Raw genomic sequence first — 16,565 nt, 5'->3', positions numbered from 1 at the left:
TCTCCTTTCACATTGTTGAAACAAATCAACAGCAGCACTTCTTTAAATCTTTTTAGGAACATGAAATCCATCAGAGAGCAGTGAGCTGGCACAGGGGCTCACTGTCAGGAAGATAAGAGATAAAGCACTTTTGACCCGAACTGCTAAATAGGTAAGAACCCCCAAATCCCAAATCAACGCAACCTCCCGACCCCTAAGTGTGCTCACTGGTTTTTAGGAGCCAACAACAAAGTGAGAAAGCAGAAATACTGGATCCTCACGATCAACAAGGAAAAGGCAACATAATAACAAAAAACCTAGAGACAGAATTAATTAGTGAGAGAGTATATTTTTGTTTTCTCTTCAGAATTTCACAGCAAGACTTTGGCTACAGCATCTACAACAGCTTGTCAAGAACATGCTCAAGTGTCAGGAGAAATGCCACTGAGAAATAAAAAGGGGGAACTTACAGAACTGCTGTCTGGGTTTTTTAAACGTCTGTTGTATGAACAACTTCTTACTCTTGCAATTAAAACAACTGAAAAAAACATTAATCAAAGTTATTCTGTTACAAATACCAGTCATCCATGTATTGACAAACCATAATGGAAGARAAGAGCAAATAATTAAACACTACGWATTTAATCAARCTTTTATTACATGAAAGTGAGTAAAGTTTCATCTTTCAAGCCATGGACGGTTCAACAGTTGAGGGCACTTTGCTGAAGTCCTTAGGAGGCAGGAATTCAACCTGTGATGTGATGCCACTGGAGAAATCCTCAGCGAATTGGGTGGAAATCCTCCAAGAGCTGTCCTATTCTTTTCTTTTCTGCAAGAGATTGGAAAAACTAATCAGCATTTGAGACAAATCCAGAAAATGATTCATATTAAATCTTTAATGTCAACAAAGTCACCAAAATCTGATTTTTGCTACCAAGAGCAAACCATTAGCTTGCTTTTGTAACTAAATGCATAACTTTTTTTCCATAGGGCTCTCCACAGACTCCTGTGGAGGGATCTCAGTAGTAACACTTTCTTGTTTCTACAGCCTCCTTCCAACATGGCATGATGCAGACCACARTCCAACAGCCAGAGTCATCCAACTGTATTGTATTAGAAAAAGGACAATTTTCACCAAAATTTGCCATTGCACTGTTGGGTCAGTAACTACATTTACTAAAAAAAAACCTGTTCTTCACCATTGCTCTAAGGCAACACCACTTCAGGTTTCCTGCCACTTCTATTTATTCATATTTCACCTGTTCTGCTTGTTTTCCGAATATTCATCMTGCAATTTCTGAATGTCCATGCACACAAGCATTTTACAGGAATAAACACAGCAATTGTGAAGGTATAAGAATAAAAACTGTGATTTCCAATTTCCATTATTTCTTCTTCAGTGGTACAAGTTTGGTCTATGCTTTTTTTTTTGGCTCTGCTAATTTTATACAAAAATAAGCTTTTTCTGGGACAAGGCGGTCATCAATGCACATCAAACAGCTCCATAACATCTATTTTCACATCATAAAATCCTTTATACTGCTGAAATTTAGATTATGAAGAAGCAGGGAAGCCTTAGCCCAGCAACACTTTTACACACATTAGCACTTGTTAACTGGCAGATTAGGGCAAGGCTGAGGTCTCTCAAAATACCGAGTGTACCTGCTGCCTTGAAGTCCTCTGGGTGATGCCTCATGTACGCAAAGAGTTCTCTGTCCACCTTGGCATGGATGTACTCCGTGCGTTTCACCAGCTGGTAGCCAACAAACCAGCCCACGGTAGCCAACAGGATCTGCCGGTGGAGACCTGCAGCAGGGAGAGAGAGGAATGTCCTCATYTCCACCGGCTCCCCAGGCCTTGCCCCAGGCCCCCCAGACACTCCCACACCCCAGATCCTCTCCCCCTGCTTTGCCCCTATCAAGGTCCCCAGAGAGGCCCTCCCATTTCTTCAGGGCTCCTTCCCCTTCATGCTGCCCATATTCCTCAGGAAGTCATCCCAAATCCCTTCCACCTCCATACGATGTCCCTTTCCCAGCCCCTTCCAATTACCTCCAATCCCCCCATACCCTGAAGTGCTCCCATCCCTTGACTCCCATCCCCACAATCACAGAGCACCCCCTTCCCTTCCCCCCCAACAGCTCCCCTGAACTCAGGGTTCCCTCTCTTCCCCTCCCCACGTCATTTAACCCTCAGAGCGGCCCCAAGCCCCACACTGCCCTTCCCCGGGCCCACGTGCTCCATCTCCCCATTCTCTCACCTCAGCGCTACCTCCACTTCCCCATCCCTCACAGTCACCCCAAATCCCACACACCCGCTCCTGCAGYCCCCAAACCCGCTCCAGCCCCTCACTCTTGGCTGTTTCCCCTTACTCCCCTTTTATAAATCCTTCAGAGTGACCCCAAATCCCACACCCCCTTTCCCCCGGCCATATACTCCCTTTACTACCTCCAGCGTCTTATCTCAGGGCTCACTTCTCTTCACTCCCTACAATTCTCAAGGTCACCCCAAAACCCCCCTCCTGCAGCCCCCATATGCCTTTCAGCTCCCCATTCTCTGCTGTTTCCCTTTCAGTTCCTTCAATAACCCTCAGTGACGCCAAACCCCACAGAGCTCCTTCCGCAGCCCCCTCACCTCAGCCCTCCCCTGGCACCCCGCTCSTTCCCCCTCCCCTCAGGCTCCCTCCCGTCCCTCCGCACCGGATCGGAAGACGGGGCGCTGGTTGAAGCTGTTGTCTAKCAGCGCGGCCATCCAGCCCGCGAACGCGAGCCAGGCCGAGCCCTTGTTGAGCAGCGGCGGCGGCGGCAGCGACCGCGCCTCATCGGGCAGGAACGCCATGGCTGCCGCCCGCCGAAGGTGACCGGGCGGAGCGGTGCAGCGGCTGCGCCTTCCCCCGCCGGCCCGCGCCGCGCTCTCGCGTTCCGCCGCCTTTYCTGCTGATGGTTAATTCAGCAAAAAAAAACCCGCTACAAAATCACCCCAAAATCCAACTCTCCCACCCCGCAAACCCACCCCTCGCCCCARAGCCCCAGGCTGAGCAGCCTTAGCCAGATCGGGGGTTTCTCGCAGCCCTGAGCCCACTGGGTGAGGCGCCCCACTGCCTCTGCAGGGCCAGCGTGGCCGGTCGGGCAGTAAATTAGGGAGTTAATTAAGCACTAAAATCGAACTCAATTAATTTTCAGTGCTCTTCTTGCCGATAGATTAAAGACTGAGACCTACCCCACGCTGTTAGTTTTCACAATTAATACAAAACCACATTAAGTCATTTGCCACTGTAGCAGCATTGGCAGAACCATTAAACAAACCTGCACTAACAGAACACATCACAGGTCCTAAAGGCAGCCTCTTTCCTCCAAATGTATTATTTAGCCTTTGTCAACACAGGAGGAGGTTGGGCAGTCACTGCTCCACAGTGGGAGATGCTTCATTAGAACCTGGAATCACACAATGGTTATACATGGCCACTTAAAGAGTCATGTTATGRGTTTAAYGTCTCAGAAYCATGGAATGGYTTGGGRCAGAAGGAAGCTAAATGGTCATCTACTTCCAACACCCTGCCAGGCAGGGAGAACTGCCACTAGAGTAGSTTGCTCTATCCAACCTGGCCTYGAACACTTCCAGGGATGGGACATCCACAGCTTTGCTGCACTCTTCTGTTTGTGGGATTTTTTTTTTGTATATGACCATTTCCCTGCACAGGACAGCACAGTAGACAAACACAAGCATTGTGGATACCTTACCCTGGGCAGAGCTCTGAGGCTTAAACCAAAGGTACAATACAGGTGGAAGAAGCATCGTGGCACCACAGGCAGCCACAGCAGCTAAAAACAGCACAGCTAAGCCCCTGATGGTGTAAAAAACGTAGAAACTATGAGAAAGTAATGACAACAAGAGTGAGAATGTCTGAATATGAACTCACTGGCAGAGAAAACTTTAAATGTACAAGATATTTGGTTACAGAAACATCCACTGTGATTACATCCACAACCACAGAGTGATTACTCTGCCAYGCATCTATTGCCCTAACTAAAGTCACTCTATTTTAAACACCCAAAATACTCAAAGAACTCAAAAAGCATAATTACGCCCTTGGCTATCCTTGATGAAGCCAAGGAAGAAGGGGTCTCACTCTTCAGCTAACATAGAAGAAATTCAGAAACTACTGGCAAAAATATTAACTAAAAAAAAAGAAAATTAAAAAAACAATCCATCCCCTCTTCTCCCAGTTTGATGTCAGCACTGGAATCTCTAGAGCTACATCTTTAGGGATGGTCATATAGTGTCTAAAAACTATAATTCTTTACACAGAAAACAATCTACCTTTTCTCCTCGTCATTATAGGAACTGTGGACACTTGGTCTTTTGTTAAAAGTTGTAGAATTTTACATTAATTACAGATACAACTTGCAGCCACATTATCCAGTACATTTAACAGTGTTAAAATACTTCATTTGAGAAAACATGCCTTGATTTGGTTGTTGGGCCTACAAAAAAGAGCTACTAGAATGTTAAAACCTCTTAGTATATCTATGAAGCAAGATCAATGGGATATGGACATATTAAAACTTGAYATTACAAGAGTTTGACAAGGCACCTCAAGTTTCCAGCCAGACACTACMTTCTTAGTTGTGTGTGTATCCCTCAAAAGCAGGGCTTAGACATGAGCTGAAAAAATGCAAGAAATGCTCCAACAAAAAATATCAAGTTTTTAATTTATAAATTCCATAGAACAMAGTTACAATGCTCTCCTACACAGCAATCATCCCCCATAATTTGCAACAGCAACTTTAATTCAAATACAAATCATAATGGGAAAATCAGGCAGGTTTTCCTCAGGACAGAAGTCTGGACCTTGTTAAGCTTCACAGTTTACCCGCAGCCCTTGCTGTTACTGTGACAGTGCTTCTGATCAGAGGTATCCTCTTGGGCAGCACAGGAGTGTTGGAAGAAGAGCTCCCCACGTGGCAATGGCACAYGTACACTGTGTCTCATCAAGAGCTGTACAGCCTTGTGACAACCCCTCACCGTGCCAGGAATCCCCTCCAAGGGACATCCTGGGACTGGTCCCAGCACTGTGGCTTTACTCAGCCTTTTGTCTGACAGAAATTCTCTCAGTCAAGACASAGACGTAGAGTTTCAGCCAAGCATATGTGATTCCCAGAGCACAGTACACAGARGTCAGCAACAGGGGGACAAAAGGGAAGTGCCATTTCCAGGGGGTCAGGGGAAATATGATTTCACAGAAGATTTCCAAAGGCACTAGTTGGATGAGGTAGATTGTTTCAAGCCAGTTAAGTAGAGGTTTCTCTCTCCTGTCAGAGAAATTAAAGAAAGAAGTACATGTTAACTAAAAGCAACTATTCAGCTATTTTTTTCAGCTATTACCAGCACCAGGAGAATCTCCCATTAATTCCCAATAATGCTTAAAAAAATAATTTTAAGGATTTCAGTAGGAAAAAAACCCAGTGTGGTAACCAAGAGTACAGCTCAATGTCCTTATCAAGTTCYAGGATGCCTTGGAATCCTAAGGAGAAACCTCATCAATTGCTCCATTTTACCTCACACCATTTCAGTAACAACTGAACAGCCCTTCATACAAAGACTTGTTCCACCAAAGTTGTTCTACAACCAAAGACTGGAAATGTCAGATTTATCTTAACCTCTTCCCCCAAGCTTTCTGTRGGATGTACTGTGAGCTGATCTCTCTTGGAAAGGACACCAGTGGCACGGGTTTACTGCAGGTAGCTTAAAGGCAATTTCATGTTTTGGCAAGTTAGGAACAAGAMACTTGCAAAAAACTCCACCTCTAAAGAAAAACTAAGCTCCTACAGAGTTTTTKAGCTAGAGCTCTTGAGACAGAATGACTGAATTCTTAAACAAAGAAAATCACCTACAAAAAGCAGATGTCTAAAGTACTGAATACACATTTACAGTACTTCCATACTTCATTACAAACCCTTCATCACAGCTTGGGTTTGCACTGAAAAGTTTGGGAAACAGGGAAGTGGGGACTAGAGTGGTTATAAGGATAAGCACTATCTTTGATCAAGTGGTAAGAGATCCACAGGCTGTGAAACTACACAGGATGAGTCGGGCAATTGTATGTTCTACCAACCAATTACTTGCAGTTTTGTTGACAAATTAGAGCTTGCAAATGAATGTTATTTAYATTCTACTACTACATTATATACATTACTACTGCAAAAATCCACAGTACAGTAAGATAAACAAYAGATAAACAATGTGCAGGCAATTCACTGTAGTTAAGTGCTAGAATACTGAATTAAATCCTCAGAGGTTACAGCATCACAACTCTGTGCTTTAACARAGCATTAAGCAGGTGGGGATCTGCAGCCTCCTGGGACTAACTGGGTGGCTGTCCCAATAACCAGAATGTGCTGCAATAATCCTAATTTAAGCRCTGCCTTCTGAGAAGAGGCAGCAGCATCTTTTGACCAGTAACACTTCAATTCGACACCTCAGCATCAGTTTTCTGTGCTGTTTGCCCCTTATGATAATGGCTGTTCCCATAACCAGAAGAAATGTTGCTSTTCCTGGCATTGAGACCAAATTTCTTTAATTACCTGAATAGAGATTTCAATGAAGAGAAGCTATAAACAGTAAACAGCAGCATAAGCAGTATTTTAATTGGAAGTTCTGAAAAACAAATAACATTATGTACTTTTAAAATGAATCATAAAAAGCTTTTGCCATATATATTGCAGTATCTTTAAATCTGTATAGCCACATTTGCATTATCTGGTTTGATTTTCTCCAGACCTACATGTTTTACTGCCYAGAATATCTAAAAATAAGCACAGACATTTACTAAAGCAAATGACAAGCATTTGCAATACACTTACTTCAATTATCCATAAACATGCTGAACGCACTAATTATAATTACAATTTGAGACAGTGCTACAAATAAGATTTTCCTATTCTAAAGAAATCACAAACAACTGGGAAGTGACTAAAGCAAAAATGATGAACAAATCAAGACTATYGATCTCTGTGTTGCAAACTAGATAAAAATTAACTAATAGGGAAGRCTGAGGAAGTTTCTTATTTCTGAAGGCAGCTGCTTCACTATCACAAATACGCAGCATTGTCAGACCAAAGGAGTGTGTCTGGATTTGAACTCTCCAGGAAGGATGACCATGAATTCAGTATTACAGTCTTGTAGCTATGATGGCCTGGGGTTTGAGTGAAGCCCTGACTAACAGAAAGGGGAGGAAGGGAAGGAACAAACAGGTTTGGTCACATCTGTCCTTACACATACTGATTTAACTTATGCTGCTGTACATTTTTTTTTAATTTAAGCACAGCACTAGTAGCATAAAGTAGCAGTCAGCTTGAAAACAACCTGCCAAGRCTGTGGTTTCAAATTGTCTGCAGCACTTTTGCTTCACATGGTTATGAYAGGGGCAAGTTTCTAGAACTGTGGTGGAATGAGGGATAAAAAATACTAACTCTGACAATTTCTCAACTTTATTTCAACTCAAAGTCTATGGCCTCTCCAAGGCTATTTAAACCAATGCTTCTTTTCACTAGCTGGGGAGCTTGTATTTTAGGAAAGGAGGCTGACACAGCCTTTTGCAACTTTCAGTGTATCAGCTAAAATAATCCAAACCCCTTATGTCCATRTTATCTCTGGAGAAAATAAAATAAAACAAAGCAGTAAGATGAAACCACAGAAAGAAGAACATTTTACCTGATGCTGTGAACAACAATGGAAAAAGTGAGAAATGCCCTGTTGTTGCCAGAATCAAGTAGATGCCAGCATCCTTGGCTCTCTGAATAGACAATAAGCTAAAAATGACAATTACTTGTTATGCTTTTGTCTTTTAGCAAAGAAACTTAATTTCAGCAAAACACTATACAATTCACTGAAGAACAAGTCAAACAGCTTCATAGTACTCCAGCCCTTCCKAACACTGGACCTGTGACAAAGTCTCCTGCTTCTACAAATGGCCTCAGAGATAAAAATGCAGGAGAAAATTAGCCAGGAAGCCCTCCCTCAGAAAATCACACACCCACTGAACAAAACTRTCAGCAAGACCCAGCAGAAAACAAGAGCTTAAATATCACTAAATCTGTGAAGAAGGMAATTACAGTTTGTAGCAATACTGGTCAGGCAGCTCATGAACTACAACCTGCCTACCCTAGGCAGGCATGCAGTTCTTTTGGTAGAAATTGTTCTGGCCATGCACAGGGAAGAAGATCCCTTTCCTCAGCTGGCTCCTGAACAATCCATCCAGCATTTTAAAATAAGAACCACAGCACTCATCAAGGTTTGAACAGTGCCTGAAATTAATTTACTCTAAGTGCACTACACTGGTACAGCTTAAGGCACTTTATAAAAAAGTTCATCTTCTGAAATGCATTGAAAACAAAGTGATTCCCTTTGAGGATTCCTCAACAAGTGGCTACAGGTTGTTTGGCCAAATGCTATGTACAAAATTCACTTACCTTAAAGGCAGAATAGCAAGGAGTATTGCTTTCTCATGCACGTGCCAGCCAAACATGAAGGAGCTCAACGCACAAAGAACAAGGCACTGCAGAAAGCCTCTGGGCCCTTGAGGTTTAAACCAAAGACAGAAAACAGAGGGCTAGAAACAACAGGCAAAAACAGGACTTCAGTGAAAAGTTTAGCAATCCTGAAGACAAGCCATTGTCCAAAGAGATTTGTCAATGTTATTAAACACCACTGCAAGCAYGTTGTGCTTGTGTGGCACAAGCATTATACAGCACTGGAGGARCCCCATCTATTTGGATGTATGAGTAGAGCCTGAGGGAGGAGTTCTGTCAAAATAATTGAAGGGAAAAGTAGACTGAGACYACAGCAACTCCCTGCTGTTTGTGTTGCATGCAAAAATTGTCTTCCAACCTAAGCCATTAAAGTAATTTTATCAATCACTACATATTAGTCACAACAYATTTGTTGCCCTAGAATTAAAATTCATGTGAAATGTACACTAATCAATTAAAACCTACTAGGGACAAAACACATCAAATTTCAAAAAAWGTTAGTTGCTCTTACCAATATAGCTATGAAAGTACAGATTAATGTTGCCAGTGGAGTCACTGAAGGAAGGACAGTGTGCTGAAACTCTTGAACCAGCCCTCCTGTCATGGAGGCTTTAGGGATTTTTGTACCATCAAGAAAATTGCACTTTAAACCTAGAAAAAAGAACATAAATGCTAATAAAGAAAATGAAGTAGCTGAACTAAGTACATGGCCTACTTTTTTAAAGTATGGCAGATGCAAGTGACTGATCTCTCACCTACTGCTGATAATTTATGCATTAGATTATGGGGACAACTATATAACTTATGACAAGATCAACACATCATTCACTGCCTACATTTCAAACAGAGAAGATTAAAAACCAGAGAGCTCTATCCGCAAATAAGCACCAAACAGCAAAATGAGCATACTGACCAAGAATTGTTAGTGCTTTATCCAGGGCATTGTACAAAGCCCAGAAGTTGGGGGCCCAATAGGCATGGCAGAGACCTCGCTTGAAAGGGAAGAGCCGTGAAATGACTTGAGGCAGCTGACCCTACAGAAAACAGAACAACAAAGGAATGGACTCTTTAGCTGAGACAAGGTTTATATTTTTATAACAAAATTTTCTAACTGTTCAGGGGAATAACATGTGAAAAAGGGGTTATTACCAGTACTAAAAAGGGTCCCARTGAAAGAGCAGAAACAAGACAGACAATCAGTCCCAGAAGGGTTACATGAAGAAAGCTGAAACTTCTCCACTTCAGGGATCCATCTACAAGAAACAAACAGTTTAAGGAAACAACTGCTGTGGGAAGTAGAAAAGGGAGACAAAGCATTCCACACTGTCAGGGAATTGCTAGCACCTATATAAAAGGAGCACACAGCCTTTTATGTCATATATTCAGTTGCTTCTTTCAACAGTTAGCTGGCATTTCTTTTTTCCACATTGCTGCATTATRCAATCCTTTGGCATTTTCCAAATTTACCTTCCCTGTTCACATGAGGAGTATCAGACATGTCTCAGTGCTAAAAAGCGGGGAGAAGCTCAAAGAAAGTCTTTGAAATAGCTTCTGATACCATCTAATTTCTTCATATCCAGAATAATTCTTATGGCTTCCAAGTGCCACCTGTAGTTTGTTCATGCTGGTCTTTCTTAACAAAGACCTCTTAAAGAAACAGAAATTGCACAAAATAAATACATTTCAAAGATTTTTCAAGATCCTACCAATTCTGGTCTGAAGCAGACTTTTTGTTTGACACACAAGACATTTTGTTCCATTTKTACCTGCAGGTCTTGAGTGCTCCCCTATTTCCACTGATTAACACAACTTCCCCCAAAAGCCAGTAAGGAAAAACTCATCTTACCTGCATTATTTGCAGTAAAACAATAGGATCGTAACAAATAAATGCCATATGCTGGGGCCACATAAATGTAGATGTGTTTGAAATGCAGAAGAACAGCAAAAAGAAGAGCACCCTCCAAATACCGTTTCTGAAAGAAAAGCAAAACAAAACTTAAGCTCTTCTCTTTGTACTCGCATTTAATGGTTYTCTGTTGTACTCCTAAGGTGATGGGACATTTATTATGGGCATTTAAAAAAAATTATACTACGAACTCAGTAGTGTTATGCCCAAAAGACATGAAGAAGGAAACTATCCTGTCACACAATACATGGAAAACTGGGACAGGCCTCACCTCCCTGCAGCTTCAAAAGTACATTTTTTAAGGGCTGGTGATTTGGAAGAAGATGGCAAGAAATGATTGCTCAGATGTAACACGGAATTTAGCTTTCTTACAGCGAACTGCAATGCTGCAGCATCAGTAAGAAATTATGGTGAGTTCCCAGTTTTTTGCTTTCCCACAAATTCAATAAATAATTAGACAACGAGCTCCACACACATCAACACGAAGCCACCTATCATGTTGTGATCCATGCACAACATGAGCAGCCCTATGAAGTGAATTAATGCAYCCAAAATATACATGGTAACAAAGAGACAAGAGTCACTTGAGYTTACCTGACACAGCCGAGCAACAGAAAGRAGCAWCAGCCCAAACAGGAAACCATTGTAYTGGAAGTGAATATCTGAACTTAAGTCAAGGAATAAAGCAAGCTTTTTTAACTAAGTTTTCTGGAGAAGACCCAAAGTTATGAGGAATAAATTCAAACTAAAATGGAATTTAAATCAAGAAAGCAAGCTTAAATTCTTCTTCATGGACACAGGTCATTATTTAAACTTATCTGTAAGCCCTGTTAGACACAAAATACACTAATGCTGGCATATTACCTTGAAGAAATGAAACACAAAAATCTACATATGCATTATGCAACTTTTGTAGTTGCATAAAGAAGGTTAAATCTCTGCTTTAATTTTTAAGTTACTAGTTTCTGCCACATGTTGGTTAATGGATAGTGACAGCAGCCCTCACTTTTCTACCACTTGTAAGCAGGCAACATACACAAGAACTGTGAGAGAGAAAACAAAGTCCTTCCTTTAAATGCACAGTGTCAAGAGTGACTTGAAGTAATTGTGATTTCCAGTTATTTTTATATAGGATATGGGCCTGTTGGAGGGTGTTCAGACAAGGCCATGAAAATGCTTAGAGGGCTGGAGCACCTCTGCTGTGGAGACAAGCTGAGGTAGATGGGCTTGTTCAACCTGAAGATGGGAATGTCCTGGAGAGACCTTGTAGCTCCTTTAGRTACTGGAAGGTGCTCTAAGAGAGCTTAGGTTAGGACTTTTGACATGGAGTGATAGGGCAAGGGGAAATGGTTGTAAACTACAAGAGGGGGGGCATTTAGATTGAATATAAGGAAGAAATCCTTTACTGAGAGTGATGAGGGACTGCCACAAGTTGCCCAGAGAAGCTGTGGATGCCTCACCCCTGGAAGTGGTTAAAGTCAGGCTGGATGAGGCTTTGAGCAACCCAGTCTAGTGGAAGATGTCCCTGCCTATGGCAGGGGGTAAAAACTAAATGATCTTTAAGGTCCCTTCCAACACAAACCACTGTACGATTCAATGCTACCCCCTCTATGAAGACTTCCCATATAATGTTAACCAATTTAATACAGTCTGAATCTTAAGGCACTTTGAAGACTTTCCTGGCCTTGGGACAAACTTGGAACCACACCCCAGAACACRGAGCCTCCCTGCTAATACTCCTGTAGGCAGCTGGAGGAGGAACAGCCAGCACGAACAGATAGCCAGCATTGCTGCCAGACTGGTTGGTCCTCCTCCACTTTTGGCAAAYCAAAACAAGAACTGACTAACTTCCMTTTTGCCAAACAGTGATCCTAAACATGAAGTTATTTAACCATCTCCAAACACAAAACCAATAGTGTTACTTGCTATGACCATAATAATATTAATATGCTTTTGTGCCACACACTGTAACAGATTGCTAAAAACAATCCACAACAGTTTGAAAGGATACGATCCACAATTAATAATCCAAAATTCCACAACAGCAGGACAGCAAGAATAAAYGTTGGTTTTTCCAGGATATCCTTTGCAGCTCGTTTTCCATTTACACATCTGCAGCACCTGAATAAGGACAGAAGAAACAGAAGTTTTAATTCAAATATACAAGCAAAAAAATGGTTGGACATAAACATCTCCCGGGCTTCCCCTGCCATATTATCAGCTATTTCTATTGGTTAAAAGTATCTTATTACCTCTCAGTGTGAAGCAAAATGGTTCACRTTATTTTTGAAGGTAATCTTAGGYCAGATTAAAATGTTACAGATGATCTGTGTTGAAATACTGTTAGTGCAACCTCCCTGCCATGAACAGGGACTCCTTCCACTAGACTGGTGTGCTCAAATCCCTGTCCAACCTRGCCTTGAACTTTTCCAGGCATGGGGCATCTACCASYTCTTTTGGCAAAATGACCCCACGCAGACACCACCCCTGAGCCTTYAGCCTCACATTCATACATCTGTGAATTAAAACAATAAAAGCACAGGAAGTCACAATTGAAAAGCTAGCCCATTTCAAATACAGAAAACAAAGAAAGGAGCTTAGGCAGTACTCCAATCAGAGAATTTCCTAACCAGGTTTTGAGCAGACAGAATAAGATGATGGAAGACTCTTACAGCCAAATCATTAAGGCAAGCAACATGTATCTCAAAACATCCCACCACTCTACTTTTTATGTATAAGGTAAATAGCTCTTCATAAAGTCAGGGAACACTGAAAGCATCCAATCTTAACATAGTTACATTAGACTTGGAACAATCAGTTTATTATCAAAAACACTGGGGCAACTTTGCATACTTAACGACACTGGCATTCTGTGACAGATTTCCTTTATGTTTCTACTCTAGAAGAACAGAGTAATAAAAAAAAATAACAGGAAAAAACCTGTTCTGAGCACACCAGATGTCCTGCAACTCATACAAAATGAGCCCAGTGACAGAAGTAAAACCAAGTATAACACATGAAATAGCAGCTGGTGCCTGAATGTGTGCAAATCCATCMCATGTACAGCAATCAYATCTCCAAGAACATGTTATCTTGCRTTTAGCAYCATATTCCAAGTCTCTCCTTGAACAGGCTCAAGCAACTCTGGCATTCCCATATATCTACAAGCTTATTTATATAAATAATCATTTGTTATGGCTATGTAACAAGCCGACATGTTAAAGACTATCCTGTCCCTAAAATGAAAACATTAAGACTTACTCATGAACTGCATATATGAAGAGGGTATCTGTAAAGATGACAGAAAGTCTTTGGAATAAGATGGTTGCATGACTGGCATAATTCAAGTTTTCAACAACCAACATCTGAGGGTCAAAGTACTTGGCAATGTGTGAAAGTGCGTATTCAAACCAAGCAAAAAAGGGTGGATAATCCAGGGTCCATTCTGAGGTCGCCTAAAGACAAAATAAGATTAAATAGTTTATAACAAACCATGCTGTTTACAGTTCTTCAGGTACAGCTCATTGCAGCCAATCAGCTGATGCATTTTCTCTCAGTAACCTCTATTTAGCAGAAACTACTACACCATAAGTAGCCAGCTCTGTGCTGCTGAACGTRATTCTCCTGCAGTACTGGTAAAGACAGGACATCTCCTGATTAGCCAGAATAGATTAAAGGACATTTTGTGTACCTGCACCTAACCAGTATATAAATGTTTGTTATCTATAAATCAGTTTACAGTAATAGGGTCAATATTACCAAATCTCAGTAAAATAGCTCACAGTCAATACTGGCCTATGTTAAAGCAATCACCAACACAGTCGGCCTTGCTCCAGCCTCAAAATTACTTTTACTCATCAGTTAGGAAGTCTTAACTCTCCTACAACCTTTTCAAGATCAAATGGTATTATGTGATCTCTTCCCATAAGGACCGTTGTTATGTCCTGACCAAAAATTAACTGCTTGGCTGTGGACATAGGAGTGGAAGAGGGATGAACAGAGCAGGTTGGGATTTGGTATGTTTTTTAGTGAGCATGTCCCCAAATGCTTATGTCATATTGATGAAAGGCATCCTATGCTCTGGCGGAGGGTTAATACTGACATTATGGAAACTTGTTTGTAAAACAGTCTTTGGATCAGTACCGGAAAGTTCTGACCTACACAAATCATTTACTCTTGGATGCTTACGTGAAGTACTAGACTCAATCTCTATCCCTCTACTCCACCAGATATGAGAAGACAGCTTAAAAACTGATTAGGTAGGCTGAGTCTATGACAAACCTAAAGGTGATTCATCTAGMTAAAAATCAACGCATGCTACTAGCACACCAGCAAAGGCTCAAAACTTTAATACAGTCATTGATTTCATAATGGATAGATGCAAATACCTATTTGCATGATTCATTCTTTATTCTGGTAACTTTGTATCACCAATGAGATGAGCRAAGAGACTGGCAATTCAAGACTACAATGCAACTTGCTCCTGTGTTACATAGCCTTTCTATTATCCCATGTACCTTAATTGCTTTTCCCATTTTGCCTTCATATGTACTTGCAGCTTTCCCATCCAACTTCCATTTTTTAGCTAAATGCTATAAAGGCCCAGCAAACTGTGATTGGCATCTTTTTGCCCACTACGTGACAGTGACCAGCTACCTCTTCCAGCATTCACAAGGTCTGACATAGCCCATGTGCCTGTAATTTATACACAGCTAAAAACCCCAAACATGTACCTACCTCATAGTACCACTGAGAAAGGGGCAAGTTGTGGGTGATGGCAAGCCAATTCCTATGGACTTCGAAATCTGTGGAGTAACTACAGAAGGGATATATTAAGCTTCATAAACATGCATTTAAAGGAGAAAAATTTCAGAGTACAGCACCACAGGCAGATAAAAAGGAAGCCTCTATCAGCTCTAGGACACCACGGTGATCAAGTAAATGCAATAGTAACAAAGATGCTGCTCAAGGACTTTGTGCCAAAGATSTATCATAGAATGATTTGGGYYGGAAGTGACCTCAAAGACCATCTCATTCCAACSCCGCTGCCATAGGCYGGGAATCCTTTCACTAGACACCTTGCTCAAAGGCCCATCCAACCTCGCCTTGAACACTCCCAGGGAYAGGGCATGCACAGCCTCTCTGGGCAACCTGTACCAGTGTYTGATGAACTTCACAGTAAASATTTTTCTTCTAATTTATAAATTTCTAATCAAAATCTCCCATTTTATGTAGTTTAAAACCATTCCTTCTTGCCCAATGACTATCTGCSCACGTAAAAAGTCACTCATACAGGTGGTTATAGGGCAAGAAGTGTTTATAGCTTAGCCTTTTCGGACACTAGTGTGAAAYTGCAGATTCTAACTGATGTTTAATGGCAATTTGCTTGGGGAGTTTTCAGTACAAAAATTTAAAATGACAAAGCATTAATGTTTCAGCACACTTAAAGGCCTCCCGAACAGCAGCCAGCCGGAAAGGCCTAGAAGAGCTTCCAAAGAGAAAAGCAAAGCTGCGCCACGCGGCAGAGGCCGCGCCGCCCGCTCCTCTCACGAACCCGGCAGTCACACGGACCTTCAGTGCCTCCTCAGTACCGCTGCCCCACGCTGCCCACCGCCCCCGAGGGTTCGCGGCAGCCCTACACCACCCGCCCCCCGCCCGTCCCAGCCGGTGCGCAGGGGAGCTCCTTACTAGGCGGGGATGAGGAGGCACTTGAGGAAGGACACGCCGAGCGCCAGTGTGCGAAACCAGCCGCGGCCACCGGCCGCCATGGCGCGCGCCCCGGCCCCGCGCATGCGCCGCGCCCGCTGCCCGGTTTGAAGCGCGCGCGCCCGCCCCGCCCGCTCTCAGGCGGCGTCGGGAGCGGGGCTGCGCATGCGCGGCAGGGAGGGGAGCGCTCTGTGAGGCGCTGGAACCCGCAGCGTTCCCGTTCAAAGAGAGGACACGTAAACTGGATATTAGAAAGTCTTTGCTGTGAGGATGATGAGGCACTGGGAACGGTTAAACATCCRCCTGCATGAACACGGAGAAAGAATCCAATAAGGGAACTCCTGAGACCACCATTGGAATAAGAGGCGCGAGAAGAATGAGCGCACCACTAAGGGTATCAAAAGCTCAGCGAGTTCTTTGATCCGTTGTCCCTCTGTGTAGACATC

General features: G+C 42.5%; 2 protein-coding genes across 2 annotated transcripts; both read right to left on the bottom strand.

Annotated features, from left to right (window-relative positions):
• Positions 1–285: 285 nt before the first annotated feature.
• On the bottom strand, positions 286–2,863 carry NDUFC2 (NADH:ubiquinone oxidoreductase subunit C2). Its single transcript, XM_057364030.1, has 3 exons — positions 2,676–2,863; positions 1,642–1,785; positions 286–808 (listed from the first exon to the last, which is right to left on the bottom strand). The coding sequence occupies exons 1-3, from the start codon at positions 2,812–2,814 to the stop codon at positions 759–761; spliced, it is 333 nt and encodes a 110-aa protein (XP_057220013.1). The 5' UTR covers positions 2,815–2,863; the 3' UTR covers positions 286–758.
• A 1,799-nt stretch (positions 2,864–4,662) lies between these two features.
• On the bottom strand, positions 4,663–16,211 carry ALG8 (ALG8 alpha-1,3-glucosyltransferase). The gene is made up of 13 exons (XM_057364080.1): positions 16,102–16,211; positions 15,151–15,229; positions 13,675–13,868; positions 12,425–12,534; positions 11,008–11,075; positions 10,354–10,480; positions 9,657–9,760; positions 9,421–9,541; positions 9,019–9,158; positions 8,448–8,587; positions 7,690–7,787; positions 6,561–6,633; positions 4,663–5,288 (listed from the first exon to the last, which is right to left on the bottom strand). The coding sequence occupies exons 1-13, from the start codon at positions 16,203–16,205 to the stop codon at positions 5,057–5,059; spliced, it is 1,590 nt and encodes a 529-aa protein (XP_057220063.1). The 5' UTR covers positions 16,206–16,211; the 3' UTR covers positions 4,663–5,056.
• Positions 16,212–16,565: the final 354 nt, after the last annotated feature.

The sequence above is a fragment of the Malurus melanocephalus genome, unplaced genomic scaffold (genome assembly GCF_030028575.1).
Source record: "Malurus melanocephalus ecotype Western Australia unplaced genomic scaffold, MMel_1.1 scaffold_34, whole genome shotgun sequence".
Lineage (NCBI taxonomy): Eukaryota > Metazoa > Chordata > Aves > Passeriformes > Maluridae > Malurus > Malurus melanocephalus.
Note: the sequence above shows the minus strand (reverse complement) of the source record. Positions and strands in the feature narration are given on the sequence as shown.